General features: G+C 52.5%; 2 protein-coding genes across 5 annotated transcripts; both read left to right on the forward strand.

Annotated features, from left to right (window-relative positions):
- SLC35F6 (solute carrier family 35 member F6) lies at positions 1-17,758 on the forward strand. Of its 3 annotated transcripts, XM_078056084.1 has the most exons (7): positions 1-209; positions 9,182-9,254; positions 10,003-10,174; positions 10,412-10,624; positions 11,358-11,468; positions 12,753-13,229; positions 17,638-17,758. In XM_078056084.1, the coding sequence occupies exons 1-6, from the start codon at positions 133-135 to the stop codon at positions 13,220-13,222; spliced, it is 1,116 nt and encodes a 371-aa protein (XP_077912210.1). In that variant the 5' UTR covers positions 1-132; the 3' UTR covers positions 13,223-13,229; positions 17,638-17,758. The 3 variants fall into 3 exon arrangements, with proteins under 3 accessions (XP_077912210.1, XP_035946227.2, XP_035946228.2); XM_036090334.2 differs by lacking the exon at positions 17,638-17,758 and having other exon boundaries at positions 12,753-17,632; XM_036090335.2 differs by lacking the exons at positions 1-209; positions 17,638-17,758 and adding an exon at positions 5,337-6,366 and having other exon boundaries at positions 12,753-17,632.
- Positions 17,735-27,444, forward strand: CENPA (centromere protein A). Of its 2 annotated transcripts, XM_078056086.1 has the most exons (6): positions 17,735-17,790; positions 18,110-18,553; positions 24,306-24,415; positions 25,115-25,192; positions 25,505-25,657; positions 26,017-27,444. In XM_078056086.1, the coding sequence occupies exons 2-5, from the start codon at positions 18,463-18,465 to the stop codon at positions 25,637-25,639; spliced, it is 414 nt and encodes a 137-aa protein (XP_077912212.1). In that variant the 5' UTR covers positions 17,735-17,790; positions 18,110-18,462; the 3' UTR covers positions 25,640-25,657; positions 26,017-27,444. The 2 variants fall into 2 exon arrangements, with proteins under 2 accessions (XP_077912212.1, XP_077912211.1); XM_078056085.1 differs by having other exon boundaries at positions 25,505-27,444.

Here is a 27,444-nt window from a genome sequence, read left to right on the forward strand (position 1 = left end):
GGGTCACGTGACGCCCGGCCCGGAAGCGCTCGCTCTCGAGCCCCCCGGGTGACGGGGTCGGGAGCTGCCGCCTGGAGCGAGCGGGGAGGTCGCGGGGGTCTCTGCAGTTTCCCGCTCCCCGCATCCGCCGCCATGGCCTGGACCAAGTACCAGCTGTTCCTGGCCGGGCTCATGCTCGTCACCGGCTCCATCAACACGCTCTCGGCCAAGTGAGTCCGGGCCCGGCCGGGAGGGGAGGGGGCTCAGCCGGACCTGCCGCGGCCCTCGAGGGCGCCGGCGACCCCGCGCACCTTCCTCGTCCTCCTCCTTCTCGGCTCTCCTTTCCCGGCTTCACCGGCTCGCCTCGTTTCTCCGGTCGGTTCACGCGGTTTGGGGGCCCCCAAGGGGCGCGAGGCCCCGGGGAAATATGGACCGAGGCCTTGTCGCCGGCTGGAGGATCCGAGCCCCGCCTTTGATCGCTGTGTGCTTGATCCCGACTCCATGCCTCAGTTTCCTCATCTTTAAACGGAAGGGTTGAACCAGTTCCTCTCCGGCCTCTTCCAACGCTGGCTGGAGGCCGGGCCCTTCAGGAGCTTTGGGCAGGGGTGAGGTGAAGGGGCGCTCCCGCACTTGTGCACGCCGGCTACAATAGAAGCCGTGAGGGCCGAGTGACCAGTGAGCGTGGAAGGCTGTCGCGACAGAGATGGGGGTACCCCATGGGCTTCTCATTGAGGAGAGGTCAAAGCTGGGCCTTGACATTTTGGTGGGATTTCTACATGTGGCCAGACGCGGTTGCAGGGAACAGCAAGGCCACATCGAAGTGTATTGTAACTAGCACCAAATGCCCCGGCCGCATTTTATCCCACAATCAAAGAAGGGCTTTTGAGCAGGGAGTGACATGTTAAAGGTAATATGATGAACCGGGTGGTCAAGATGAAGAGTAGTTTGGTGCAGGGGAAACCACTCGGAGGCTGCTGCAGAGCAGATGAGGGAGGGAAGAGGGGGCAGTGAGGCAGGCAAGGAGGGGACAGGTAGGAGAGACCAGGTGCAGAATGAAGCCATAAGGCCTGACCCACAGGATCGAGAGAGAGAGAAAGAGAGTGACCCCTCCAGGGTTTCTGCCTGGGAGAACAGAAGTGTCATGAACCCGACAGGGAGGGCAGGTGCACAGTTCAGCTGTGATGCATGAGGGTGAGGTGCTTGTTGGGACCGGGAAGACAGGACCCCAGGAGGTTAGGGATTGAGGACCCGGGGCTGTCACGAGGCCGAGGGGTTGAGCATAGCCTCCTCTGTAATGTACAGGAGACCCAGAAGGCAGCCCCTTCTCTTGGCAGCGCTTTGTCGCTTGCTCTGTCCCCACCTCAAGGCAGGGCCCTCCTGCCCCCTCAGTTTACCATTTCAGAACCCCCAGTACCCGGATCCTGGCCTTTTTCTGAACCGATTCCAAAAGGCATTTGGAGAAGAGTAGACAGTGGCCCTGTCCCAGCCAGACCTCACTTCCAGCTGGGCCCTGCCAGGCTCCACAGCAATGCAGAGTCACACCAGTCACCCTCTGGGCTGTGCTCGAGGCCCCCTGGGCGGTAGGGGGCTAGGCATCTCTTATTCAGTGTTGAAGTGTTCGTTCAAGTGCTCCAGAGGAGAGACCTGGGAGGGAGGTATCCAGTTCAATTCGTCAGCCTTGTATAAGGTACCTACACGGTGTGAAGCACTGTCTGGACTCAAACTCAGAAGGTTTGAGAAGCTTAGACTCAGAGGTGAAGGGGACAGAGCATACACACTTAACGACCAGTGTCCTCCCTTCTCCAAAGGAAGTGCAGCTCTGGGTAGACCCCCCTCCCCCCCGTCTCTGGTTTGTCTGTGTCTATGTTTTGAGCTGGTCTCCTGAGCCCTGTGGCCTCCTTAACTGTAAAGGAGACTCAGCATGAGAGGTCCCATCTCGGGATCTGAATGCAGCAGAACAAGTCGTCTGTCTGTCCATCTGTCGTACCCTCCAAGGCCTCAGTCAAGTGTTTAGGGAGTGGCTATAGGTCTGCCAGGGCTTCTGTCCCCACGGAGAGTCGAGATGGCCAGTTATTACTGGGGTAAACTGACTCAGCTCCTTCCCGGCCAGGTAGGAGGCCCTGGGATCCTTGGCCTCAGGAGGCCTTGCCCTTGGAGGCTGCCTGAGAGGCAGGAAAGAGACTCCCACGTGGGGACCCAGCCTTTGGCCCCGTCCCCTGCCAGGTCACCTGATGTGGGGCCTCTCAGGAACCTCCCTACCTCAAATGGGCCCCAGAATTGGGCCCTAAACAGTGTTCTGAGGCCAGACTTTGAGAAGGACGCCCTCAGAGAGAAAATGTGAGAGAGCGGCTGTGTACATCCTGATGGGAATTACCGATTTGCAATCACACTCTGACCTGCAGTTTCTGGCAGGACAGACAGACTACAATGTGACCACAGCGAGTGCTAAGCAGCCGCTCTAACCAGGGCCTGGCCCTGCTGCGGCCGCCTTTCATGTGTTCGTTTAATGAACTCTCGTAACCGGCCTATGAGGGGGATAAACTCCCTGTCCTGGGATCAGGAAACTGAGCTATGGAGAGATGGAATTGCTTGCCCGAGTTCAACTCAGCTGGTCAGTGGCAGAGTTTATATTGAGCCAAAGTAATCTGGCTTGAGAATCCAGGCTCTTAACTATCACTATGGGATGAGGCTAGGGACTTCTCAAGTCATTTTTCAGGGCATTTAAAGCTGTTAGAAACATAGAAATCACCCATCCTAATCCCCACAATTTATAGTCTTGGTCCCATGAGAAGTTTCTTTTTGTGACTAGCTGGCTGGCATCAGAGTGGGGACCAGAAGCTAGGTTTCAGCATCTTAGTCCAGTCCTTCTACAGTGGCAGTACCCCAAAGTTCCGCTTCCTTGGGGATCACCTCTCGCATCTCCCCAGGGAGAGCAGCCAAGCCTGGCCCACGGAAGTTGTAGTCCCGCAAGCGACAGCTCCCCTCCCTGTCGCCAGAGTGCCCTCCCTCTGGGACTGGGCAGCAAAGCTCTGTCCCAGCCCAGGGGATCCTGCCGTCATCCTACTTCGTTTCCCCCTGGAGACAGGGGGCCACTCATGGTTCTCATTTAGTGTCTCCAGTAGCCTCTTTCAGTTCCTTGACCTGTAAAATGTCCAGGGAAGACGAAACTTGCGGCAGAGGAAATGGGTGAACACCTGCCGCGTGTTGTGCTGGGACCACAGGGCGGCTGTCCCCCGGAGGAGGCCACTCTGCCTGCTCAGCAGGTCTGGGTAGGCTGCAGGAGACAGGCCTGCCCTTGCTGCGATGGGGGCAGGGGTCACATACCCACAGCAGAAAGCCACCCATCGGCCTGGCCCTTTGGCCCTGTCCCTGGGCCTCGGCAAAGGGCCCTTCCAGTCAAGCGGTTGCTTCTGCTTTCTGTGGCTGCTTTGTGCCGCCCCGCTCACCGGGGCCTTCTGCTGATACATCTCCTGCACAGCGGACAGTCCCCACCCCCCAGCACTGCTCAGGGCTGTGCCTGAACTAGTGCCTGTCTGTGGGGTCCTGCCCATTTCGGAGCCCCGTTCTCCTGAATCCAGCTGGGGTTCTGCATGTCAAGAGCCAGGGTCAAGCAGATGCTCACTAAGTAAGGCTCAGGTGCCCTCCTAAATGCTGCAGGCTGTGAAGCCCACCCAGCCAGAGAGGGGCCGGGGGTGACTTCCCCTCCCAACAGTCAGGCCCCTGGTGTGGGGACCCTGTCACGAAAGTGGCAGGAGGCCTGGAACCCCTGGGTCTCTAATAGGGAAGGACTCTCTCTGTCCTTCCTGTGCCAGCTCTAACTTCTGCCTTGGTGGCTGACCCCACCCTTAAATCTGAGGAGCTGGCCTGGGATAATTGCTTCAAAGGGTTCCTGCACCAGCCCCAGAACGCCTTAAACCAGGAGGGCAGTGTGTAGAGTGAAAAGAGTGCAAGGCATGGGAGTTTATGGGATTAGATGAGTCACTGGGCCTCTCCAAGCCTCAAGTTCATTGTAAAATGGGCTTGACTTCCCTCCTTTCTTCCCAGATGCAGGGTAGGCTCTACTGAGGAAGATTGGGTAATACTTAGATGAGAGGTCGCGTGATCGTTTATCACCAGCTGCTGTGACACCAAAGAGTGGAGCAGCCCTGCGGCCTTGCTGGAGATCCCAGGCAGGAGAAAGCCGCTGACTCACTGGGCTTAGCAAGCTGGGGGCACCAAAGGAAGTGGCAGAGATTCTGCGGGGGACTGGACACCCGACCGTCAGTCTGAGCTAGCCACATTGGCCACTTCCTCAGTCTGTCGGCACCCGCTGCCCTCACGTGGCCACGCACACCTCTCAGAATGCTGAGCTCTGAGTTTGGCCAGGCGGGAGTGACTCACCCCCAGCCAGGGGACCCCACCCCCGGCCTGCCGAGGCCCCTCCTAAAAGAAGCCGGTCTCCTGGCTCAGTCGGTAGAGTGTGCAACTCTTGATCTCAGGATTGTGAGTTCGAGCCCCATGTTGGGTGCAGAGATTACTTTAAAAAAATTTTTTTTAATTTAAAGAAAAAATTATAAAAGAAGCCGGTCTCTGCCAGCAGAAGGCAGCTCCTCATGTAGCATCAGCCTGACTCTCGGGGGTCCCCACAGGCTTCCCCTCCTGCCCACGCGACCATGGCCTTCTATCTAGAGAGAAGGGAGGGCCCATCTGCAGAGCTGGCCTCTCTCCACCTCAGCCAGGGGAGTGGGAAAAATCTGGAATAAGAAGGTGATGGGAGGAATTCATGGAACTGGAAGTGGAGACCCCTGGGGACTAGCCTTTCTCGGCACCGGATGAGCCCTCTGTCCCTCAAGCGCTCTCTGATCCCTGGGTTTTTTTGTCTGTCAAATAAGGAGCTTTCTGAGATGATGGTTGAGTTTCTTTTCTGTCGGCACTTTGTGGCTCTGTGGCCCTCCGGCCACCTCTGCTTCAGCTGGCCAGGTGGGTCCCAGAGAATGGATGTGCGCTCTCGGGCTGGAGCAGAGCGGGCCGTATCGACCCAACACAAGGGGACAGACTCCTGCTTAATAGAGGGGAAAGAGGGAGAAGGGGCAGAAAAGGACTTTCACTGACTCCCTGCCATGTGCCAGCTCTTGTTTTTTGTTTTGTTTTGTTTTGTTTTTTTAAGATTTTATTTATTTATTTGACAGAGAGAGATACAGTGAGAGAAGGAACACGAGCAGGGGCAGTGGGAGAGGGAGAAGCAGGCTTCCCACAGAGCAGGGAGCCCGATGCGGGGCTCGATCCCAGGACCCTGGAATCATGACCTGAGCTGAAGGCAGACACTTAAGGTCTGAGCCACCCAGGCCACCCCATGTGCCAGCTCTTATATATCTTATTTATACTTTTGACAGTTCATCAGTGCTGGCCTTATTATCCCCATTTTATAGATGAGAAGACTATTAACTTGTCCAGCCTGTGAGACTCAAAAGTCATGAGCTTTCCACATATTCTGCTGCCTTTTCTGAATGCAAATTGAAGCAGATGGTTTTGGCCCTAGACCCGCCTGTTGTTAACTGTGTGGGTCTGCACCCAGCTCTCTCCACCCCTCCGCCCCAAACCATGAAGTCCCCATCTGTAAAATGAAGAACATGAAGCGTCCAGCACAGGCCTGGCACGAAGTCAGTACCCGGTGAATTGTACATTTATAAAAACATGCAGTGAAGTGTCTTGCAAACAGCTGTCCCACCTTAGGGGCCCTTGCTGTCACCCCCCGATCAACAGAGCCTGGATCTTGGCTCTCGTTCTGTGCTATCTGGGGTCCATCTGTGCCTATGCAATGAGCTGAAGCCTGTCTCACGACCAGGTTGTGAAGCCTGACCCTAGCCCCAAATCTCTGCAGGCCTGAACTCCTCTCTCTCTGAAGAAAGGCTGGGCAGGGCCGCCTGTCCTTGCGACACCCAATCCCTTGGACTGCAAGCCCGCCCCAGGCATCCAGATACAAAAAGACTCCATTTCCCAGGCTGGGAACACTGCCAGCCCCAGCTTGTTGAGGCAGATCCACCCCTTGGGGAAAGCAAAGAAGGCCCCAGGGGTGGGAGAGGGAGCTCAGCATCGGCCTTACAGCCAGCTCTTTGCACTTGGTGCCCACTCCTGGGGGACAAGCCCAGCGGGTCCCACCAGCAGGCGGCACCTCCCCCGGTGGGAAATTAGGAGGCAAGCATACACTCCCTCTGGACTGTAGTACCTGCCCGTTCGCCAGGTGGAGCCTGAAAATGCCATTATTCAACAACAACAACAAAATGGAGCTCCTGTATGCCAGGAGCTGGGGATCCAGAGATAGAGAAGTTGCTGCGTGCTGAGCTTCCACCCTCTCAAGTGGTAGTGACTCGAACACACAGAGGGATCGATGTGTGAGTGGTCGTTACGGTAAGCTGCGTAGGCAGTAGCCCGGGGGGGAGGCGGCTCTACCACTAAATCTGGGGTTCTTCTGGAGCCTGCCATGGACTCTGGGTACACCAGCGTGATGAGGAAGGGGCTTCCACACGTGCCCTCGCCTTAAGCTTGTAGTTGACCTTCATGGGCTTGGCAGAACCCCCCTTGTTCCTCCTGGAGGAGCCCTGGCTCCAGCTGCAGGAATTTCCATCTCCGACGTGCTTCGGGGCAGCTGGCTCTGCACTTTGGTAAAGCAGGACCTCTTTACTCTTCCTCGCTTCTCCTCTGTTACACTCAGTTGCCTCACCCAGGCCCTCCCAGAGTGCTCTTTCTGCAAAAGCAAGCCTGAGTTGGAGAGCAGACCTGCCTTGGGGGGGGCCACGCCATTGTCTGTGGCCCCCACCTGCATCCCATGTCCTGTCCTGCCTGGGGATCCAAGAGCCAGAACTTGCAGCAGATGGGGCAGAAATGAGACCCCACAGAGCGGATGGTTTCTTTAGTTGTAGCTTTCTTTGCCCCATTGGTACTGGGACTGGTTACAGCCTAGTCCCCTGACCCAGATTTCTCTCCACGTTTCCAACGGGTCCTGTGAGGCCTTCTCACCACCCTTCAGCTCTCCTTTGACCCTCACCATTCCCAAAAACCACAAGCCCTCCTAAATGCCCCTCCTGGCATCTCTGGGATGGGTGGGGTCTCCCGCTGAGAGCTCACTCACTATGAGCTAAGTTTGCCCTAGCCCTGTTTTGTTCACTGGCCCTGGAATGTGTTCAGATCAATGAGTAGATGTGGTCTCGCCCTCAGGGCCAATGGGGAATTCTACCACCATTCAGCCCCCCCTTCCTGCTGCCAGCTTCCAGGCGTCCCCTGTCCCCTCCCCAAACTCAGGGCACAGGGAAGCCATGGCTGGCCCGGATCTTTGTCAAACCCAGCCCTAACCAGTGTCCCAGGCTTGCAGCCCTGTGGGGGGCACAGAAACAAAAGGCTTCCCCCTGCCTTTTGAAACTTAGGCTGGTTGCCAAAATGAGCCAGCGGAGTAGGCCTGGGGACTACCATGTGGCTGCTCTTGACAGACATTGTAAGGAAAGACATTTGAGAAAAAGAAGTCCTGAGTCCTGTAGTTTAGAGACAGCCACCGCCTAGGCGTGGGGCGCTGCAGAAAGAAAGGGTCCAGGGCCCACAGGACACTGCCCTGGGTCCGCATTGACTCGAGTCAGCTGTGTGATGTGACAGACTCCGTTAGAGCTGTGGCAGCGAATGACAGGATGTGTAACATGAAGGAGGGGCAGCTGTCTTGCCAGGCTCCGTCCTGGCCAGATCCCATGCACTTACCTCGGGGCCTGGGCCCACCTGAGTGCTTCCAGAAGTCAGCAGCCACGGGAGTTAAAGGTTAGGAAGGGCTGGGGCTGTTTAGCCACAAGATGAGAAGATTCAAAAGAAGGTAAGAAAGTCTCCAAATATCTAAAGGACATTTTTTTTTTTAAAGGTTTTATTTACTTATTTGTCAGAGAGAGAGAGAGCACAAGCAGGGGGAGAGGGAGAAGCGTGGGGCCTGATCCCAGGACCCTGGGATCATGACCTGAGCCAAAGGCAGACGCTTAACTGACTGAGTCACCTAGGCGCCCCAAAGGACTTTTAAATGAAAGAGATTAGATGAGACCCCAGGGACCCAACGAAGCCCAGCAAGAGTGAAATTGGGGGGCAGGAGCTTTAGTGCAAGGGCGGCAGACGGTGCAGAATGATTGGTGGTAGCTGCCCATGGCGCTCTGCCGCAGAGGATTCTGGGCTTGCGTCTGGGTTCGCTAGGGAAGCGTGCCAGACTCAGTGATGCCATCTGGCCCGGTGCTGGCCGGGAAGCCACTCCACTAGTGCCATGTACTTGCCACCTGCTTCCCAGTTAGTGCTAGAAAGACCCTCCAAACGCTGCAGGTTACAGGAAGGTGACCGGGTGTGTCAGGCAGTCATTTCCCAAGGGCCTGGATGCCCTTGCAGACCACAGGCTCCTGATATTTTTTGTGCCATCGGTCCATTTGACAGTCTGGTAAAGCCTAGAATATTGTTTTTAAATGTGCATATAGGGGCGCCTGGGTGGCTCAGATGGTTAAGCGTCTGCCTTCAGCTCAGGTCATGATCCCAGGGTCCTGGGATCGAGCCCCGCATCGGACTCCCTGCTCAGCGGGGAGTCTGCTTCTCCCTCTTTCTCTGCTTCCCCCATGCTTGTGCTCTCTCTGTCTCTCTGTCTCTCTGTCTCTCTCTCAAATGAATGGGTAAAATCTTTAAAAAAAAAAAAATGTGCAATTAAAGGTTTGGATTACAGAAAAAGTCACTTATGTTGAAATAAAGTTATCAAAACATTGAAAAAGCCAATTTGTGCTATAGTAATATGTGTGTGTATACACTTCTTGACACAGAATATTATAAGCAGTGGGTCTAATTACTGTGATTTTGTAGTAGCAATGATTGTAAATGCCACTTCCCGGTTCCTGCAAGGACTCTGACGTGCCGAGAAGAGCAGCCGTGACTTGTGTGTGTGACAAAGTCACAGGTACTGCGGGGCTACATTCACAATGTGTGGAAGTGCTACATTTCAGCTAAAGGTTTCTGCCCCCCCCCCCCTTTTGCTGTCCACGATCCCAGATGAAGACTTCCTGCTGCGGGAACTGGCCTCTTGGAGAGGAAGTCTCACGCCAGACCAGGTCCCCGAAGTCTGGCCTCGGTGTTGAGAGGAGCGAGCTTGTCCACAGATACCGGGGCCAGGGTTGCAGGCTGGCGCACTGCCAAGGGTTTCACCTTCTCTGTCTCTCCGCTGCAGGTGGGCAGACAACTTCGTGGCCCAGGGCTGCGGAGGGAGCAAGGAGCACAGCTTCCAGCATCCCTTTCTCCAGGTATCCGCCCCATCCCTCCCCACCTCCTATCGCCCGGGCCTCAGGTCAGGTGTGCCCCGTGAGGCCCTGCTGCTTCCTGACCTGGGGTGGAGCCTGCCTGTATTCCCAGAAGAGCCCTCACTCGCTCCCTCCCTCGCCGGAACAGAGGCCAGGGTGTGAGTGCCCACGGAAGGGGGCAGAGGGCACAGCCCTCTCTGGGAGGGCTGCATGAGTCCCGGGAAGCAGTCATGCCCTGGACGCTGCAAGGCCAGCCCTCGCACGTCCACGTCAGGACCCATTTGGAACACATCAACCCCAGTAGCAAAACCGGCTCGTCATTCATGGGAAGCCCAGACTCCACTGGGATGGGGCAGACAACATAAATGGAGGCACCGTATGGCCAGACTGGGAAGCAGAGGCTCATATTTCAGCCCCTGCTTTCCCAGCAATTTGCTCTGTGACCCTAAGTAAGTTCCTGAGCCTCTCTGGGCCTCCGTTTCTCCATCTGGAACTTGACCAGAGGTTGGCCTAGATCAGTGGTTTTCAGACCAGGCCCTGTGCAGCCTTAGGGTTTCCATCGAGATGTTTCTAGGGGTTAGGGCTTAGGCCTAGGAGGTAGTCTCTGGTCTTCCACACACAGCAGCTCTGCTTTTGTCTGGTTTATATGTCAAGTCATAGGTAAGCTTTCATGTGAAGACGGGCTGTGTTAAAATTTTGTCAAAGGTGATTCTCCTTCCAGCTGTGAACTTGTAGGGTTCCGTCCCTCCAGGCAGTGGGCATGTTCCTGGGGGAGTTGTCCTGCCTGGCGGCCTTCTTCCTGCTCCGCTGCAGAGCTGCGAGGCACCCAGATGCCAGCATGGATCCCCAGCAGCCCTTCAACCCCCTTCTTTTCCTGCCCCCTGCCCTGTGCGACATGACGGGGACCAGCATCATGTATGTGGGTGAGTAGCCAGGCCAGGCTGAGAAGGGCCCGAGGGGGCACTGGTGAAACAGCCACCCCTACCCCAGCTCACCTCACCCCTGCCTCCTCCCACACTTACACACGCGTGTGCATGCGTGCGAGCAAGATTTACTGAGCACATACTATGTGCAAGGTGTGTCTTCAGCCCTGAGGGCACCTCAGGGACTAGATAGCCTTGGCCCTCAGGAGCTAACATCGTGTGTCTCTCTTCTCCCAGCCCTGAACATGACGAGTGCCTCCAGCTTCCAGATGCTCCGGGGCGCAGTGATCATATTCACAGGCCTATTCTCAGTGGCCTTCCTGGGGCGGAGGCTGTCGCTGAGCCAGTGGCTGGGCATCCTTGCCACCATCGTGGGGCTGGTGGTTGTGGGTCTGGCCGACCTCCTGAGCAAGCATGATGATCAGCACAAGCTCAGCGAAGTGATCACAGGTGCGGTGAGGGTCGGGGACCCAGGGGCTGCCCATCTTGTCCTGTCCTCCCTGGGAGCCCAGCACAGTCAACAGACTTTTGCAAACTCTTCTCTATGCCCAGCCCTGGGTGTGGGTGCATGGGGGACGTGGGCCTGCGTCTGCTCTCGAGGTGACAGATAGAATGCAGAAAAGCACAAGCAGCATGACACGGGGTAGATAAGGAGTGGGAGGTCAGAGGAGGGAGAAGGTTCGTGCTGTGACACACACACACAAATTGCTGGGTCTGGGACGGGGAGGGACCGAGTGTCTATTGAGTGTTTACCAAGTACCCAGCCCGGCAGCCTCTTCAACAATGACGGGACCCCTCTGGTCCTCAGAGGATGGACTAAACCAGAAACGTCTATCACCAAGCCTTGTGCATCTCAGAAGACCTGCTTATTACCTCGCTGTGCCCCTCACAGGCCGAGGCGGGCCTCTGGATCTTCTGGAGCCTCGGCCCAGAGTGGTAACAGTGCCTGCCCTGCTGGCCTGCCCCACCCCTCAGGGGCCAGGAGACCAGGCATGGGGCTGTCACGACTGCCTCACGAACTACATGCTACCCTGCCAGATCGGGGGTTATCGTGTCCCTGTGGGAGCCGTCCACCCCAGCACTGGGCCCACCACCCTGCCGAGGGCCCCGTGGCCGTGCTCCGTCCTCGCCCCCCACCCCCACCCCATGCAGCCCAGCCTTACCCTGGCTCGCTTCCCCACAGGGGACCTGTTGATCATCATGGCCCAGATCATCGTCTCCATCCAGATGGTGCTCGAGGAGAAGTTCGTCTACAGGCATAATGTGCACCCGCTGCGGGCGGTTGGCACTGAGGGTGTGTGGGCACAGGGGCTGAGAGGGGTTGCTGTGGGGGCACCCTGGACGGTGGCATGTGGAGGGGATGCACAAGCAGGAGCGCAGGGCAAGGTGCCGGGGTCCACGGGGAGGGGATGAGCCCCCACCCCCAATCCTCCCTCCCTTCCCGATGTGTGTGCTGACAGAGACTGACCCCAGAGCTGGGGGGGGGGGGCGAGGTCGAGGATGAAGGGGATGCACGCCCCACTCTAGAGGAGTTGGCCAACAGGGAAGGACCAGACGGTGCGTTTGAGCTCAGACCACTTGTGCTCAAGTGCTGTTTCACTTGACAAGCACATCTGAGTGTCTTCAGGATGGGGAAGGTGGTGGTCGAGCTATAAGAGTGGGAAGGAGGGAAAGCTCCAGACAGAGCAAAGACGTGGGGAGCTGGCCACGAGTGTCGAAACTAGTAAGGAGTGGTTGGTGAGATACAGGTCTGATGTTGGGACACTGATCGGGAATTGAATAGGTCAGGGTCTTATTATGGACACCCTTGAATGTCAGGCAAGTGGATTTAATCCAGACTTTAAGTGACAGACAGGGTGGAACCACCAAAAGTTTTTTGAGCAGGGAAGTAACTACCAAAACCTTTAAGCTTTAAAAATACGAGGCCAGCAGGGCAGATGAGCGCAGCACAGGCCACGTGTGGCCCGTGGACCCGGCAGGGAGCTGTGCGTGCACCACGGGCTGCTGGCACAACGTTAATCATCTCGATCCACCACATCATCAAGCACATTGTTGTATCCACTCGGTTTTTTCCCCAGTGAGGCTTTCTGAATGGAGCAGTGCGTTGATTCACATTCTGGTCCACTCCTGGTCACAGACCAGTGACCCTGAATTAGAGAACTCTTGTTTTTCCACGCTTGTGAGAGCAATGTCCTGGTCGCAGCTGCCATTCTTTTGTGAATGCATACAACAGAATTTAAGAATGCCAGAGAACATTGGCAGGGTAGCTATTATGTTGTGAAAGTGCGCGCGTGGGTACGCGCCTGTGCATACGTATACCGGTCACGATATAAAATGTATTTGTTATTCTTGGCCCAGTCAGAAAACGTGATTACAGTGGAGAAGGGCAGCTAGAGCCCCCTCAGTAGGCCGCTCTGCACTCTGGATGAACAGGAAGGAGCTGGTGTGAGGCCGCCGGGACAGGTGGCCGGGAGGGAGGGAGACCAGCGCAGCCCCTGCTGGGTGGGCTGAGCTGGGGATGGGGAGGGGTGGGGCGGGAGCTGAGCAGAGAGGGCAGCGCGCTTCCTCCCCCCCACAGGCCTCTTTGGCTTCGTGATCCTGTCCCTGCTGCTGGTGCCCATGTACTACATCCCCGCCGGCTCCTTCAGTGGAAACCCCCGAGGGACGCTGGAGGACACGCTGGACGCCTTCTGCCAGGTGGCCCGACAGCCGCTCATCGCCCTGGCGCTGCTGGGCAACATCAGCAGCATCGCCTTCTTCAACTTCGCGGGCATCAGTGTCACCAAGGAACTGAGCGCCACCACCCGCATGGTGCTGGACAGCCTGCGCACCATTGTCATCTGGGCACTGAGCCTGGCGCTGGGCTGGGAGGCCTTCCACCCTCTGCAGATCCTGGGCTTCTTCATCCTCCTGATGGGCACCGCCCTCTACAATGGGCTGCACCGCCCGCTGCTGACCCGCCTGGCCAGGGGCCGGCCCTCAGCGGAAGAGGGCGAGCATGAGAGACTGCTCGCTGGTGCTCGGACTCCCATCAACGATGCCAGCTGAGCCTCTGGTGGGTTCTCTGCTGCTACCTGGATGCACCTTGTCCACCCTGAGGCCGAGGGCACACAGTGGACAGTGTGCTGTCCCCAAGGCCTCACCCGGCCCCTCCTCTCAGACCCCCGACCCCCCCCCCCAGAGCAGCTGCTGCCACAGGAGATGACCAGACACCCGGGTGCTCCTTTGTCGCCACCCCCTACAGCCCCCACAGGCCTGAGTGCGGTGACCTACCCCCCGCCAGTTTCCCCCCCCACACCCCCCAAGCCCCTCCTGCAGGGCTAGCACTAAATCATGAAGTGGTCCTGCAGGAACGAACAACCCTGAGATTTCCTCCTAAATCGTAAGCTAAATTCGGTTCTCCAGAGAAGAGAGGCCAGTGAACAAATTCAAACCAGAACTAAGCGCCGTATTTTCTAGAACTTGTAGGCTCTTCGCTAACCCTGTCTTGGAGACCTAAGTTTTAGCTGGGCTCCGCCACAAACTCAGCGTATGTCCCCCAGCCCGTTACCTACTGGCCCTGGGCCTTGGGGTCCTCGTGTGTAAAGCAGAAGGTGCAGATGCTGTGGCTGCAGTACCCTCCAGCCTCAGCCGGGCCCATCCTGTGGGAAAGGAGGAGCCCATTCTTTGGAAATGCCCCTTTGCCCACGGTGCCTCCTCCCCATGCCAGTGTTGGTCCTTGCTCCCACGCTCTCAAGGCCTCCCTGCCTGGGGGAGATGTCAGGGGGAATTCCAAGCAGCCCTTAATAGCAGCTTTTATGAACTCTTCACCTTCCATTTTAAAGATGAAAAGACTGAGGCCCAGAGACGTAAGTGGTTTTGTGAGAAGGCTCTCCTGCTGTGGACTCTGGCCATGCACTTGGGATCCAGAGCACATCTGGACCTCAACCCCACCCCCAGCAACCTGACTCCCTAAATATCCCTCCAGGGTGATGAATTTACCGGCACTGCACCATTTAGAGTAATTCTGGTATCCTAGGCATGTGTTAAATGCTCAGCGGTAATCCTCTGGCGTAACAACCTGCTCAGGTGCGTGCAGATGAGGAAGGCGTGGCCCAGAGGTGGTTAACTGGCTTCCTCAACAGAGCCAGCAGTCCAAGCTAGGTTCGCCTGATTCCAAACCTACAGCTCCACCCACCGTGCAGGTCTCTGGGGTCTTTGGGGTAAATTTCCCATGGCCGGAATAAAAGCTTCACGTGCTGTTGTCCTCCCCACCCTGAAGAGAGGGGACTGGCATTGGGGACCCCAAGGAGCGGAGCAGCCCTTCCTTATGGAGTTCCTCATTCCGTGGCAGTTTCTGGAACCTCAGACCATTTTTCTGGGCAGCTCAATCAAAACAAAACACCGAATGCCTTCCTTAAAATAGATTCTGGGGGAAGGGATCTTTGACAAGCAAAGCCCTCAGGCTGTGTGGAAATCAGCAGGTTATTACAGTTTATTGGGAGAGGAGGGCCTCTCCATGCCACCAGCTCCGAGTCCCAGGGGCCCCGGAGCTTCCGTGGGTCACAGTGTGTGCCACAAAAGAAGGAAATGGAGGGTGAGTGTGGTGGGGACTCCAGCCGCCCTGTCCAAAAGAACTGGGGCCTTACAATGTCGTTTTAGGCTCTATTTTTAAAAACAAAAGGGAAATTGGCAGTGTGGCTTTTTTTTTTTTTTTTTTTTTTTTTTTTTTTAATGGGAGGGAAGGAGCACAAGGGTTAAACATCAGGCCTGCCACCAAATCGGGCAAATCACTTTACCTCTGGAGCTTTGGGTCTTCACATCTCTAAAACGGGAAAGCCGGCCCTCCATCTTGCCGGATGAACACGAAAATCACATGAGATAATAAACCGAAGGTGCCTGTAAATGCCAGCGCACGGTGGACTGTCGTGTCAGGCCGCGCTGTCCACCAGGGTGGTCTGCCGGGGGCACGAAGTCCCAGCAGAGGCCCAGCGCAGAGCATCAGTTTTTGTTCAGAGGGGAAGAAATGTTTTAAAATACACCATCATGGAAAAAAGTACACCATCATTGAGGAGAATACAAAATTCCAATCTATCTTAAAACAAGATGCCTCAAGAACACTTCATGCCGACGGTAGATACCCTCCCAGCCCCCGGAGATGCGTTCACTCTCCTGTCGCTCAGGGGTGCTCTGGAGGGTGAGTTCGAGAGGCCTTGCTGGTCGTGTGGGCGGGAGGGTAAGGACCACCACTCGCTCTCGCTGAGTGGAGTAAGGGGGTTCGGAATGGTGGAAGTTTGGTGTGGAGGTTCCGAACACCAAAATCAGAACTGACTGATACTGGGCTTCTGTAAACATCAGTTCAAAGACTGTAATTTAAGCCATGTGCATCATAGCAGACTGCTCAATCCCTGCCCCTTGCAAAGTGGTCTTGGAGGGAAGCCTAGGGCAGGGGCTACCTGCAGGACCGCCATGCAGCACCTGGGGTGGCCCTCGGGCTCCGCCACCAGGAATCTGCCCGCAAGGCAGAGATTTAGCACCATACCAAGTGGTTCCATTTGCCTTCACTTTGTCCAAAGGTCTCTGCTAGTTTAAGAAACAGCACTCAAAGAGGTCAGATCTCTGACCCCTGCTGAGGACAGTAGGAGGAGTGGAGCAAAGGGCCTCCTGGTGCAGAGGAAAGAAGTAGAACCAGAAGTCAGCTGTGTTCGCAGCCCCGCTTCGACTTTGGGTGACCTTGGACAAGTCATGTTACCTCTCAAGACCTTAGCTACCTAAGAGGTTCTCAGCGTTACTAAATATGTATACCTCCCTGACCCGCTTACAGATTAACCTCATGCTTTCATATTTGCCTTGGTTAAAAGCCCCTTTGGCCTTTTGTTGACTACATCCTTTCTAAACTTAAGGTCAGCAGAGAATTTCCCCTAGCTATAAAAGTTTATAAATCACCCATCTTCATTAGGAACACTTGTCAAAAAATCTTCAGTAAAGGATTACTATCTCAGAATTTAGCCAACTGTATTGGGAATGGATGTGCTCCAAGGGCTGTGGATCTGTGAAAGAAAAACAGGAGACAAATGTGTAAAGAAAGAATGCCAGCACAGTGTGATGTGCACAAGAGGCCTTTGTATGAGATACAAAGGAAGCTGTACAGGAGCGATCAGCTAACTCAGCCTAGAACCAGAGAGCTCCACTCAAGCTGGGTGTTAAAGACTGGGCAAGAGTCCCCGGGGAGACTTCCTCCAGGAGGAAGGAGCAGCTTGTAAAAAAGCACGGAAACATGTAAGTGATGTATTCAAGAACTGCAGGGAAGTAGACAGGTATGCCAATAGGCATGCAATGCTAAAAGTGGCCAGAGACAAGGTCAGAGAGGTGGACAGGCGCCCAGGTGGTGCTGTACCTTTTAGATTTTGCTGAGGCATGAGAACTCTGTCTGTAGACAGTAGAGTACCCTGGGGGAGTTTTAGGCAAGGGAGTGATGTGATCCAAATTGCTGTTTGGAAAGATCACTAAAGGCAGAGACCAGTGAAACAACGTTTAATTAATTAGAGTCTGAACTAGAGAAATGGTGAATGAATGCAAGAGCCATTCAAGGAGTGGACTTAATTTTAGAGCCCTTGGCTGTCGGATCTTCTATTGCATAAGCCATCACCAAAGAGTGGGTCTTCTGGACCAGACTGCTCACCCCACCTTCCATCACAGTGGACCCACGGAGTGTCCCCAACTACAGCTGCTTCCCTTTTCTTTCCTGCCTTCCTTTGCCCTTTTTTCCCTCATTTTAAAACTCGTAAAATACACACAACAAAACACCATTTTGACCATTATGAAGTGTTCAGTGGCATTAAATTCTCGTTGTCGTGCAGCGGTCCCCACCATCCATCCCTAGAACTTTTTTATCTTCCCAAACTGCAACTCTGTACCCATTCAACACTACTCCCCATTCCTCCTTTCCCATGAGCCCCTGACAACCACTATCCTACTTTCTATGAATCTGACTACTCTAGGTACCTAATGTAAGTGGAATCATGCAATAGTTCTTTTGTGTCTCTTGTGTTTTGCTTACCACAATGCCTTCAAGGTTTATTCATGTTGTAACATATGTCAGAATTTACTTTCTTTTTAAGGCTGAATACTATCTCATTGTATGTATGCACTACATTTTGTTTATTCATCCATTTGGACATATTGGGCTATTGTGAATAACATTGCTGTGAGCAAATACCCGTTCAAGTCCCTGCTTTTAATTCTTTTGAGTGTATACCCAGAAGTGGAATTGCTGGATCATATGGTAATTCTACATTTAATTTTTTTGGCTGATCAACATACTATTTTCCACTCTGGCTGCACCAGTGAACAAGGGTTCCATGAAATCACTGATTTCATAATGACATTTTCCCTGATTACAATACATGTTAACTGGAGAACGTTTAGAAAATGCAAGAAAACAAAGTGTAGAAAATAAAATCTCCTTTATTCTAACTATCCAGATGTGCATTTGGCCGGAAGGCGTATTATCTCCAACATGAAGGGAAGGGGTCGTTTCCCTAGGAGGATTCTATTGCAGTGCTGGAGAGTGTGATCCAAGACATGGTCATATCCTGGCTGTCCCACGACCCCAGTCATCAATAACGTTCATGCAGGTAAACTGGCTTCTGAGCCATATTCGTGGGGTGTTCCTGGGAGGGTCACAGGGGCGACAAGGGGTTGTCCCATTCTCTGTGGGTCTGTCTCCTCATCTTTAAAAACCACTTCAGGGTTAATAGGCCAAAACACAAAATGTTTGAATAAAGTGATTTCTCTTGAGAAACGCGTTCTGCAAACGCACTAACTACATCTTCAGGGTAGAGCTTTCTATTTCCAGCCACAGGGCGCCCGAGGACGAGGGTCCGATCTCTTAGAACTGAGCACCCGCCCCAGCAAACAGAGGGCAGAAGTTCCCGCCTCCTTTAACTTCTCCAGGTTCCCATTGGCTGATTCCTACCGTCGTTTCGTCACGTCCCCGCTCTCTCCTCCTATCGCCGCGCGCCGCTAGCCTTCCGGCCTGTGCTCTCATTGGCCCTTCCCGCAGTCGCTCTGCGCCAGGGGCGTTCCAGAGGCAGCCACTGGGAGTTGCTGAATTCGTTTAAAAAACGCCGCCAGTGAAGTGGCAGCGCGGGCACTGGAACCGCGGCGGCGCGGGGGGTGGCCGGAGCACTCACCTGGTCGGGGCACGCGGCCGGGACGTTCCCGGGCTTCTCCCCGGACGCCAGCCTCTGTCCCCGGACCCCGAAGGCCGAGAAGAAGCCGCGGGGCCGCCACCCTCCGCGCCCGGCATGGGCCCGCGCCGCCGGATCCGCAAGCCCGAAGTCCCGAGGAGGCGCGCCGTGAGCCCGGCCCCCGGCCCCCCCCGGCGGGGCCCCGTAGGTAACCGGCCGCGGCCCCTTGCCCTCGAGCCGGCCGCCTTGCAGCCTGGCTGTGATCCGCTTGCCCATTTCACAGACCCGAAAACCGAGCTCGCTTGCGGAGCCCGGGTCCGAATCTCCGGACTTCCGGCTGGCGCTCCCCTGCGGGCGGGCAAAGCCCTGCTGCGGGTCGCACCTGCTCGGGCCCGGCCCAAGTTCCAGGCCCCACAAGGGCCTGGGGAAAGCAGTTCGGAGGAGGAGAAAGGATGGCCCAGGCGGCCTGGCTCCTAATACTAATTCTTGCTGCAGCTCGCATTTGAGTAATTGCCACTAACCAGGCATTGTGTTCAACTCCTTGCGTGAATTATCCCAACTTTACATTGTGCCCATTTTACAGATGAGAAAACTGATACACAGACAGGCCCGGTAACTTGAACAAGGTCACACAGCTTGCTCCAGCAGTCAGGATTTTTAAGTGTTTGTGCTTTTTCTAAATTGCAAAATTATCGGCCGCTTTTTGGGACAATTTCAAACAATTCTACTTCTGGAAGGTGCCCTTCCAGGTGTCCTTATGCGTGTGTGTGTTTCTTCAGTAGTGGCGTTGTTGGGCATTAAGTAGAGTGCTCTCACTTTGTTCCCTTCCTGAGGTTTTGGGCCGTGAAAGAAGACAGGTCTGTGGTCCTGTGGTCTGGTGGATGGGAGACCCATGGAGCAAGAACTGTTCCTAGGGGCAGCAGCTGCTTTACTTGTCTCCTGCTCCGTAGTTAAGAGCAGGGTGAAGAAAGTGTATTATGGGTTATTTTCTTTCCTGAACCTTAAATTTTTTTTTTTTTTAAGATTTTATTTATTTATTTGACAGAGAGACACAGAGAGAACACAAGCAGGGGGAGCAGCAGAGGGAGAGGGAGAAGCAGACTCCCTGCTGAGCAGGGAGCCCGACCTGGGGCTCGATCCCAGGACCCCAGGATCATGACCTGAGCCGAAGGCAGATGCTCAACCGACTGAGCCACCCAGGCGCCCCTTTCCTGAACCTTAATAACCTTTGCATCCAGCCAACTTGCTGAATTCTCTTGTTAATTCTATTGTTCAGTTGCTTTGATTGAAATGATTGAGTAGGTTATTGTCTGCAAATAAGGACTTTTTTTTCTTTTTTTTTTTAAGATTTATTTATTTGACAGAGAGAGAGAGAGCACAAGCAGGGAGAGCGGCAGAGGGAGAGGGAGCAGAGAGGGAGCAGACTCCCCACTGAGCAGGCTTCATCCGAGGATCCCTAGATCTTGACCTGAGCCAAAGGCAGACAAGACGCTTACCTGACTGAGCCATCAAGGTGCCCCTGCAAATAAGGACTTTTGAATCTTCTTTTTCACTTTTATATATTTTATTTCCTAGTGTATTTTATTAATGAGGCCCTGAGATTAGTATTGAAATAAGAGCAGTGTTTTGACCATCCTTGTCCTGTTTCTTTTCTTTCTTTCTTTCTTTTCTTTTCTTTCTTTTTTTTTTTTTTTTTTAAGTAGGCTCCACGCCCAGAGTGGAGCCCAGCCTGGAGCTTGAACTCACGACCCTGAGATCAAGACTTGAGCTGAAATCAAGAGTCCCACGCTTAACCGACTAAGCCACCCAGGTGCCCCCCCCCATTTCTATTTTTAACACAAATACTGTTAAGTATGTTGTTTGCTGTTGCTTTGCTGTTGCTTGTGCTCCTGGTTAAATGAAATGTTTTATCTCAAACGGACACTCAACAGGTCCTGGCAGTCCTGCTTTTCCATTCTTCCCATTGACTATTCCATACCTTTTTCTTCAAATTCCTACAACTCCAGCCCCCCAACTCACTCTCAGCTGATGATGACCTTGTTGCATGTCTGCTTCACTGAGGAAACAAGCCTCCAGACTGCATTCCCCTTATCTTCTCACAACAGAGAACCCCGGTCTCCCCTTTGTATCAAAAGCCACTCCTGCTACATGGGCTCTTGGTCATATTTTTCTCTCACCTTTGCTGGGCTTTCTGTTAGCCTTTCCACCTGCACTTAGAATTAAATTCATACTCCTTACATTGGCATTCCACAAATGTGCTCTGCTCTTTCTGATCTAAAGAAAAAGAGCAGGGGTGTTTCCTGTCCCCACACCTCTGTCTCTCCTAGTCCCCATTTCTCTCTAGTGCCTTTCATAGCCACCTTTTTGTAAACGGCCAGACTTAAGATGACTTAAGACTTCGCACATGTGTGTTTCCCCTCTTCCCAGGCACCCTGGAACCCATTCCAGTCTGCCTCCCCACAACTGCTTCCCCTCCTTCTGGTGCACGTATCCTTCTCTTGCTCTGAGAAGCATTTCACACAGGGGGCCACTTTCTCCTAGAAACACTCTATCCCCTTGGCACACCCTCTGCCGTTCCTGCCTAGTGTTCTTTACTGCCCGTGCCACCTCTCCATAACAACTTGATGTTGGACTCCTTGCTGTCCTTGTCCTTTCTTTCCTTCCCCAAGTGGTCCCATCCATTCCCAGGGCTCTGCATACCGCTCCTACATCGACCACGTTCACGTTTATATCTCTAGCCCGGATCTCTCCTCTGACTCCAAATCCCCATATCCAGCTGCCTTTCTACATGCAGGCCCTGGGTTTGTCAGTGGAACATGTCTAAAACCAAACTCTTGATTACTCCCTTCCAGTCTTGTCATCTGCAGTTTTCCCCATTTCAGGAAATGGCACAGGCACCCCCTAGTTGTGTAAGCCAGAAGCCTGGGAGACATTCTCTTATCCCCAAACACAAGTACCTTCAGGCCGTTCTACCTCCAAGTCACATCCTTCATCACACCACTTGTCATCTCTGCTCCCACCTGCTAGTTCCAGCCACCAGTGCCCTAACCTGGCTGCTACTCTTCTTGCACTCTCGTCCCTCGCCGCAGCTGGACTCATCGTTAAAACGTCAATAGAGGGCGCCTGAGTGGCGCAGTCGGTTAAGCGACTGCCCTCGGCTCAGGTCATGATCCTGGAGTCGCAGGATCGAGTCCCGCATCGGGCTCCGTGCTCAGCAGGGAGCCTGCTTCTCCCTCTGACCCTCCCCCCTTCCTGCTCTCTCTCTCTCATTCTCTCTCTCTCAAATAAATAAATAAAATCTTTTTGTGTTTCTGTCAGGTAAATAAATAAAATCTTTAAAAATAAGTAAATAAAAATAAAATAAATAAAATAAAATGTCAATAGATCGGGGCGCCTGGGTGGCACAGTTGGTTGAGCGTCTGACTCTTGGTTTCCGCTCAGGTCCTGATCTCAAGCTTGTGAGAGCAAGCACCATGGTGGGTGGGCTCTGCGCTCAGCGTGGAGTCGGCTGGAGGTTCTCTCTCCCTCTGCCCCTCCCCCTGCTCATGCTCTCCTCTCTCTCTCAAATAAATAGAGAGAGCATGAGCAGGGGGAGGAGCAGAGAGAGAGGGAGAGGAACAAGCAGATTCTCAGGACCCTGAGATCATGACCTGAGCTAAAGTCAGACTCTTAACCGACTGAGCCACCCAGGTGCCCCAATAAGTAAATCTTTAAAAAATTAATAAATAAAATGTAAGTGGATCACCTCTCTGTCTTGCTTAAAACTCTCCCATAGGGGTGCCTGGGTGGCTCAGTCGTTAAGCGTCTGCCTTCGGCTCAGGTCATGATCCCAGAGTCCTGGGATCGAGCCCCGCATCGGGCTCCCTGCTCAGCGGGAAGCCTGCTTCTCCCTCTCCCACTCCCCCTGCTTGTGTTCCCTCTCTCGCTGTCTCTCTCTGTCAAATAAATAAATAAAATCTTTTTAAAAAAGAAAAGAAAAGAAAACTCTCCCATAGCTTCCCATTACTTTGGGATTAAATCCCAACTCCGAATGTTGGCGCTGCAAGACCCAACAATTGAGTATCTAACCCCAGTTCTTTCCCATGATCTCTCTAGCTGGTTACTTTTCATAACCACTTGTTCCGGGGCCGGATTTCAGGTCTTCTCTTACACCTCTGAGGCTATTAGGCATATTTCTCTCCAAGTCTCTTTTTTCTCTGTTAACTCAGATTCCTCCAGTATTGATTATTTTGTTTGTCGAGTTTGGTTCCTTCCTTTCATGGTGTTGTCCTTCTCACAGTGGTGAGATTTGGTTGTGTTCATCTTTCCATTGTCTGTGACTGCTGTGTCTGTCTATTAAAGGCTGCCTCCAAGTGAGTGTGGATTGTGGACCAGTGGCAGGGGAGGCAGATGCCAGGAGACTGACTCCTGAGTGTGGGGCTTCCCTCCTAAATGTCACCAGTCCCCTGATCTCTGGCCCGCGTTCCCCACCCAGAGATAACATCTCCAGTGCCCGCTGCGTGGCACGGGCATCTCTGGATTGCCTCACTGTCCCCATTTGCTCATGCAGCTCTTCTAACACTTTGTAATTAGGTCACTATTAAATCCCTCCTGTGGATTTACTACTTGGTGTGGCTTCTCTTTCCTTGGTTGGACCTTGAGTAAAATTTCTGAAGCTAATTTTCCCCTTCAAAATGTTAGTTTTTGGGGCACCTGGGTGACTCAGTCGGTTAGGTGTCTGCCTTCGGCTCAGGTCATGATCTCAGGGTCCTGGGATCGAGCCCCGAGTCGGGCTCCCTGCTCAGTGGGGAGCCTGCTTCTCCCTCTCCCTCTGCCTGCTGCTCCCCCTGCTTGTGCTCTCTCTTTCTCTCTCTCTCTCTCTCAAATAAATAAATAAATAATCCTATTTTAAAAAGTGTTAGTTTTCATGGAGGTTTGTTCTCTTTTTATTCTTTGTTCAGCTGAGCGGTTTACTGATTTTTGTTGTTCCTTGGTTTTATTTATCTAACAATCGTACTGTTTTTTGTTTTGTTTTGTTTTACTCTCTTTTTCATTAATTTATTTTACTATCTTGAACATTTGGTTATCTTCTTTTGGTTTATTTTAATAATTCTCTTCCTAACAGTTGAGTTGAATACTGAGCTCAGCTGCCTTTTCAATCTTGAGCCTGTGCATTTTCTTCTAGTACTATTTAGCTATAGCTCATAAGTTTTGAGATGTAGACTTTCGATTCACTTCTAAATAGTCTAATGTCAATTAAGTTTCCTCTTCAACACAAGAGTTAGAAGTTTTTTGTTTGATTGGTTGGTTGGGTTTTTTGTTTTTTTTTTTTTTGGATTCTTGTGTTTTTAATTTCAAATCAGAGTTTGGCTTTTTTGACCTCTACTTTTGGGAATATTTTTAAGATTTTTTTTTTTCTTTTTTGTTGTTGTTGGAACTGGTCTTTGAGCCAAAGGCTCTGGCTCCATAGCCCAATGGCCCAACACAGGGACCGAGTTATGCCACGTCTGAGGTCCCTTCTTGGCCACAAATAAGCTCTGGCCAATTGTCTTCACCTCTTTGGGCCTCAGGATAACTGAGACAGGGAATTGTGCTAGAGAACCTCTCAGATTCCTTCTAGCTCTTAAAAAAAAAAAAAATACTTAACATAAAATAACTGAGTTTCCAATCTAGATGGGAAAGATAGAAGAAATGACCAAAGTACTGCGGGGCTCAGAGGAGGGATGGGAATCAGGAAAGACTTCATGGAAGAGTTGGCATTTAAGATAATACCCTCAAAGGATTTTTATTGAGGATAAGATCCTCAGAGGATCACTCATTCATTTAACAAATATTTATGTAGCATCTATCCACTGTTCTCCAGTTGCTGAAGATAATCAGAGTAAATGGTAGACTAGTGATCTGACAGTCTGCCTGTCGCAGCCATGCTGAGAGGCACCACTACTGACCACGACCCTTGCTGACACAACTCTTTTGCCCAGGCACTCCCTCCCGTCAGCGTGGTCCCCGGAGATCCCGGGTTCTGAGGGAGATCCGAACGCTTCAGAAGAGCACAGCCCTGTTGATAAGGAAGAGCCCCTTCAGCCGCCTGGTGAGCTCCACCAACCCCCATGCTGCCTCCTTTCTTTAAATCTCCCAGGTAGTGGGGACCCATTCATCTCTTGCCTGAATGGCTAAGGGAACCTCTTCTCTAACCTGGAAGAGGACTCTTCATCTTTGGAAACCATGAGCCCACTGAAGGCACCTCTGGTTCTTTATGGAATTAATTTCTAACCCCCACCACCTCTGAAACTGTGCCCTTTGATTATATAAATAGGAACTCTCTCATCCATCCATGCTTTGAGCTCCCTTCCTACCCTGGGAGATACCCTTCCTCCTCTCCCCACCACTAATAGGACTGATGCCAATTCCACAGCTCCCAGGAGTTGACACCAGCTACTAGTTAGGTCCTAAGATTAAAGGCCACAAAGGTATCACGGAAATGAAGATTCATAGAAACTCATGGAGAGAAGCTTCCCCTTGAATCTCTCTTCTTTTTTTTTTTTTTTTTAAAGATTTTATTTATTTATTCATGAGAGACAGAGAGAGAGAGATGCAGAGGGAGAAGCAGGCTCCCAAGGAGCAGAGAGCCCGATGCGGGACTCGATCCCAGGACCCTGGGATCATGACCTGAGCTGAAGGCAGACGCTTAACCATCTGAGCCACCCAGGCGCCCCTGAATCTCTCTTCTTTTACTGTCTACTCCTCCCCACTCCCCTCCTCCCTTGCTCCCCATCCCCCTCCTTCACAGGCAAGAGAGATATGCATCACATTCACTCGCGGTGTGGACTTCTCTTGGCAAGCTCAGGCCCTGTTGGCCCTACAAGAGGTAAGAAGGGGGCCCAGGTACGGTTGGGCGGGGACAGGGGAAGGGCATTCTGGAATTCCACAGGGCTGACTGAGGCGTGCCACACACTGACTCTTGCCTCTTTAAAGACAGCATCAAGGAACCCCCGGGGTTTGGAGGCCGGATCCTTGTGTGGTGGTAGCAGAATTCCCAGGCACAGTCCACCCTCATTCTGTGGGCCACGTTTCAGACAGTGCTGGGAGCCCTCAGAGACCAAGGGCAGCGGGGCTCTGAGAACAAAGCAGCCCATGCCCCATCGTATGTCAGTCTTTGGACTTGTCTCTCTGCCCCCAGGCCGCAGAAGCATTTCTAGTTCATCTCTTTGAGGACGCCTATCTTCTGTCCTTACATGCCGGCCGCGTTACTCTCTTCCCGAAGGACGTGCAGCTGGCCAGGAGGATCCGAGGCATTCAGGAAGGGCTTGGCTGAGCCCCTGCCCCCATCTCTGTAAGCCTGTCCTGCCCGCCGCAGAGAGAGCGCCCGTTGGGGAAGAAGCCCCCAGCCTCTCATCCCTGCGATGGGAGTTCCTCTGAGAGAATTTCCATCCGTGGTCCCTTGCCGTCTCACCTTCCCTTTGTTCTCTAGGAAAGGTCTGACTTGGTTTTAGCTTGAATGCTTGGGGTTCTATGTCTCCTGCCCTTTTGTACAATGTTAAATAAAAATATTTATCTATCTACTAATGTCCAGACGACATGAGTCTGTCAGAATTCAGCCTCTGTTTTACAAGGACCAGATGACTCATTGTGATTAAGAGAAGTTTTGCTTTTGAAAATGCCTTGGTAGTAAATGTGATACCTGACTTTCAGGGATGACACCAGAGCCTCTGTCTGGAGCCAGGAACAGATCCGCGGAGGGTAAGGAGGCGTCTGGACTCACTGTCCCTGAGCAGGGTGCATGCAGCTTTTGTAATTGGTTCTTTCAAGAAGGAGAAGACTGTGTGGCTTTCCTCTGTAACAGAGGTAATATATGAGAAAATCAACAGCATTCCAAAGGACTGAGAATTCTTTTTAGATAATGAGACTCCAAGGTTCGCTTCAGTTTGCAAATGATTCACATGACTGACTGCTGAATGATTTTGAAGACATCAGACTTTCTGGGCTATGGAAAAAATGGATATTTGCTTATTATTTTAGATCTTCCTGTACCACTTACATTTTTTGCCATACGTATATTTACTTTTCTTTGAAACATAAGGGAAAAAAATAGAAGGCGACCACTTCGTTCAGTTGCACAGAAGAGCCTGGAACATCTGCACACAAATCTGTCCTTCGGTTAAGCTCACCTGAGCGGCAGCAGCAAGTGAGGCATGGACCGTGCCTGCCAGCAGCTGTGTAGCTTTTTGAAAAACTCAATTGGGGTTAAAATAGAAAATCTTTAAGTCCTGATGTTCTGGTTCCTTTGAGTAAATTCCTGTCAAACTCATTCAGAAATTTGTAAATCATAGACGACGTCATGATTTATACTTTAGAATTTTTCATCCCAGGATTTTAAAGTGCCTTTTCAAAGTTTTTACAGGTGTTTTTATAACTTCTTTGTGGAGAGATAATAAAAATAAGAATATTTCTTTGATGGGCGCCTGGGTGGCTCAGTTGGTTAAGCGACTGCCTTCGGCTCAGGTCATGATCCTGGAGTCCCTGGATCGAGTCCCGCATCGGGCTCCCTGCTCAGCAGGGAGTCTGCTTCTCCCTCTGATCCTCCCCCTTCTCATGTACTCGCTCTCTCTCATTCTCTCTCTCTCAAATAAATAAATAAAATCTTTAAAAAAAAAAAAAAGAATATTTCTTTGATGAAAAAACTGTAAAGCAAAGTTAGTTACTGCACGTAGAGATGCTACATTTTTGGTGTGTTCATGTTCAGTTCTCCATTTGTACGCCGTGTTGCGAGCAGCCACCATTTAAACAAGAGAATGGAGGGATGTGTTTTGGGCTCCAGTGGAGGAGAGTGTGAGCGGATAAAAACCTTGCCCTTCTGTCGCAACCGAAAGCAGTTGAAGAGATTTCCAGAGAAATGGAAAGGGCCACTGGAAGACTTTGCATGTGATAGAAATGATTAGTGAGGGTAGACCTCTGACAATGATGTGTCAGGTGACCAAGTTCCAAGACGAATGAAGGGAAGGACCAAGTTCTGTTGTTGAATAAATTTAAACCCTTTGGAAAAACCTCTTCTTGTTCAACATCAAGTCCTATTTATACAGACATTCGAATAAAGTGTATCTATTGATGAATATATTTAAA

The sequence above is a fragment of the Halichoerus grypus genome, chromosome 10, assembly GCF_964656455.1.
Source record: "Halichoerus grypus chromosome 10, mHalGry1.hap1.1, whole genome shotgun sequence".
NCBI lineage: Eukaryota > Metazoa > Chordata > Mammalia > Carnivora > Phocidae > Halichoerus > Halichoerus grypus.

What these genes read in the sequence shown, in the direction of transcription:
- SLC35F6 (XM_078056084.1), top strand. Translation starts at nt 133, where the DNA reads ATGGCCTGGACCAAGTACCAGCTGTTCCTGGCCGGGCTCATGCTCGTC. An exon ending in GACCAGCATCATGTATGTGG is followed by an intron (nt 10,175 to 10,411) that starts GTGAGTAGCCAG and finishes CTCTTCTCCCAG; the next exon opens with CCCTGAACATGACGAGTGCC. An exon ending in GCGGGCGGTTGGCACTGAGG is followed by an intron (nt 11,469 to 12,752) that starts GTGTGTGGGCAC and finishes TCCCCCCCACAG; the next exon opens with GCCTCTTTGGCTTCGTGATC.
- CENPA (XM_078056085.1), top strand. Translation starts at nt 18,463, where the DNA reads ATGGGCCCGCGCCGCCGGATCCGCAAGCCCGAAGTCCCGAGGAGGCGC. An exon ending in CCCCCGGCGGGGCCCCGTAG is followed by an intron (nt 18,554 to 24,305) that starts GTAACCGGCCGC and finishes TCTTTTGCCCAG; the next exon opens with GCACTCCCTCCCGTCAGCGT. An exon ending in CCCTGTTGGCCCTACAAGAG is followed by an intron (nt 25,193 to 25,504) that starts GTAAGAAGGGGG and finishes CTCTGCCCCCAG; the next exon opens with GCCGCAGAAGCATTTCTAGT.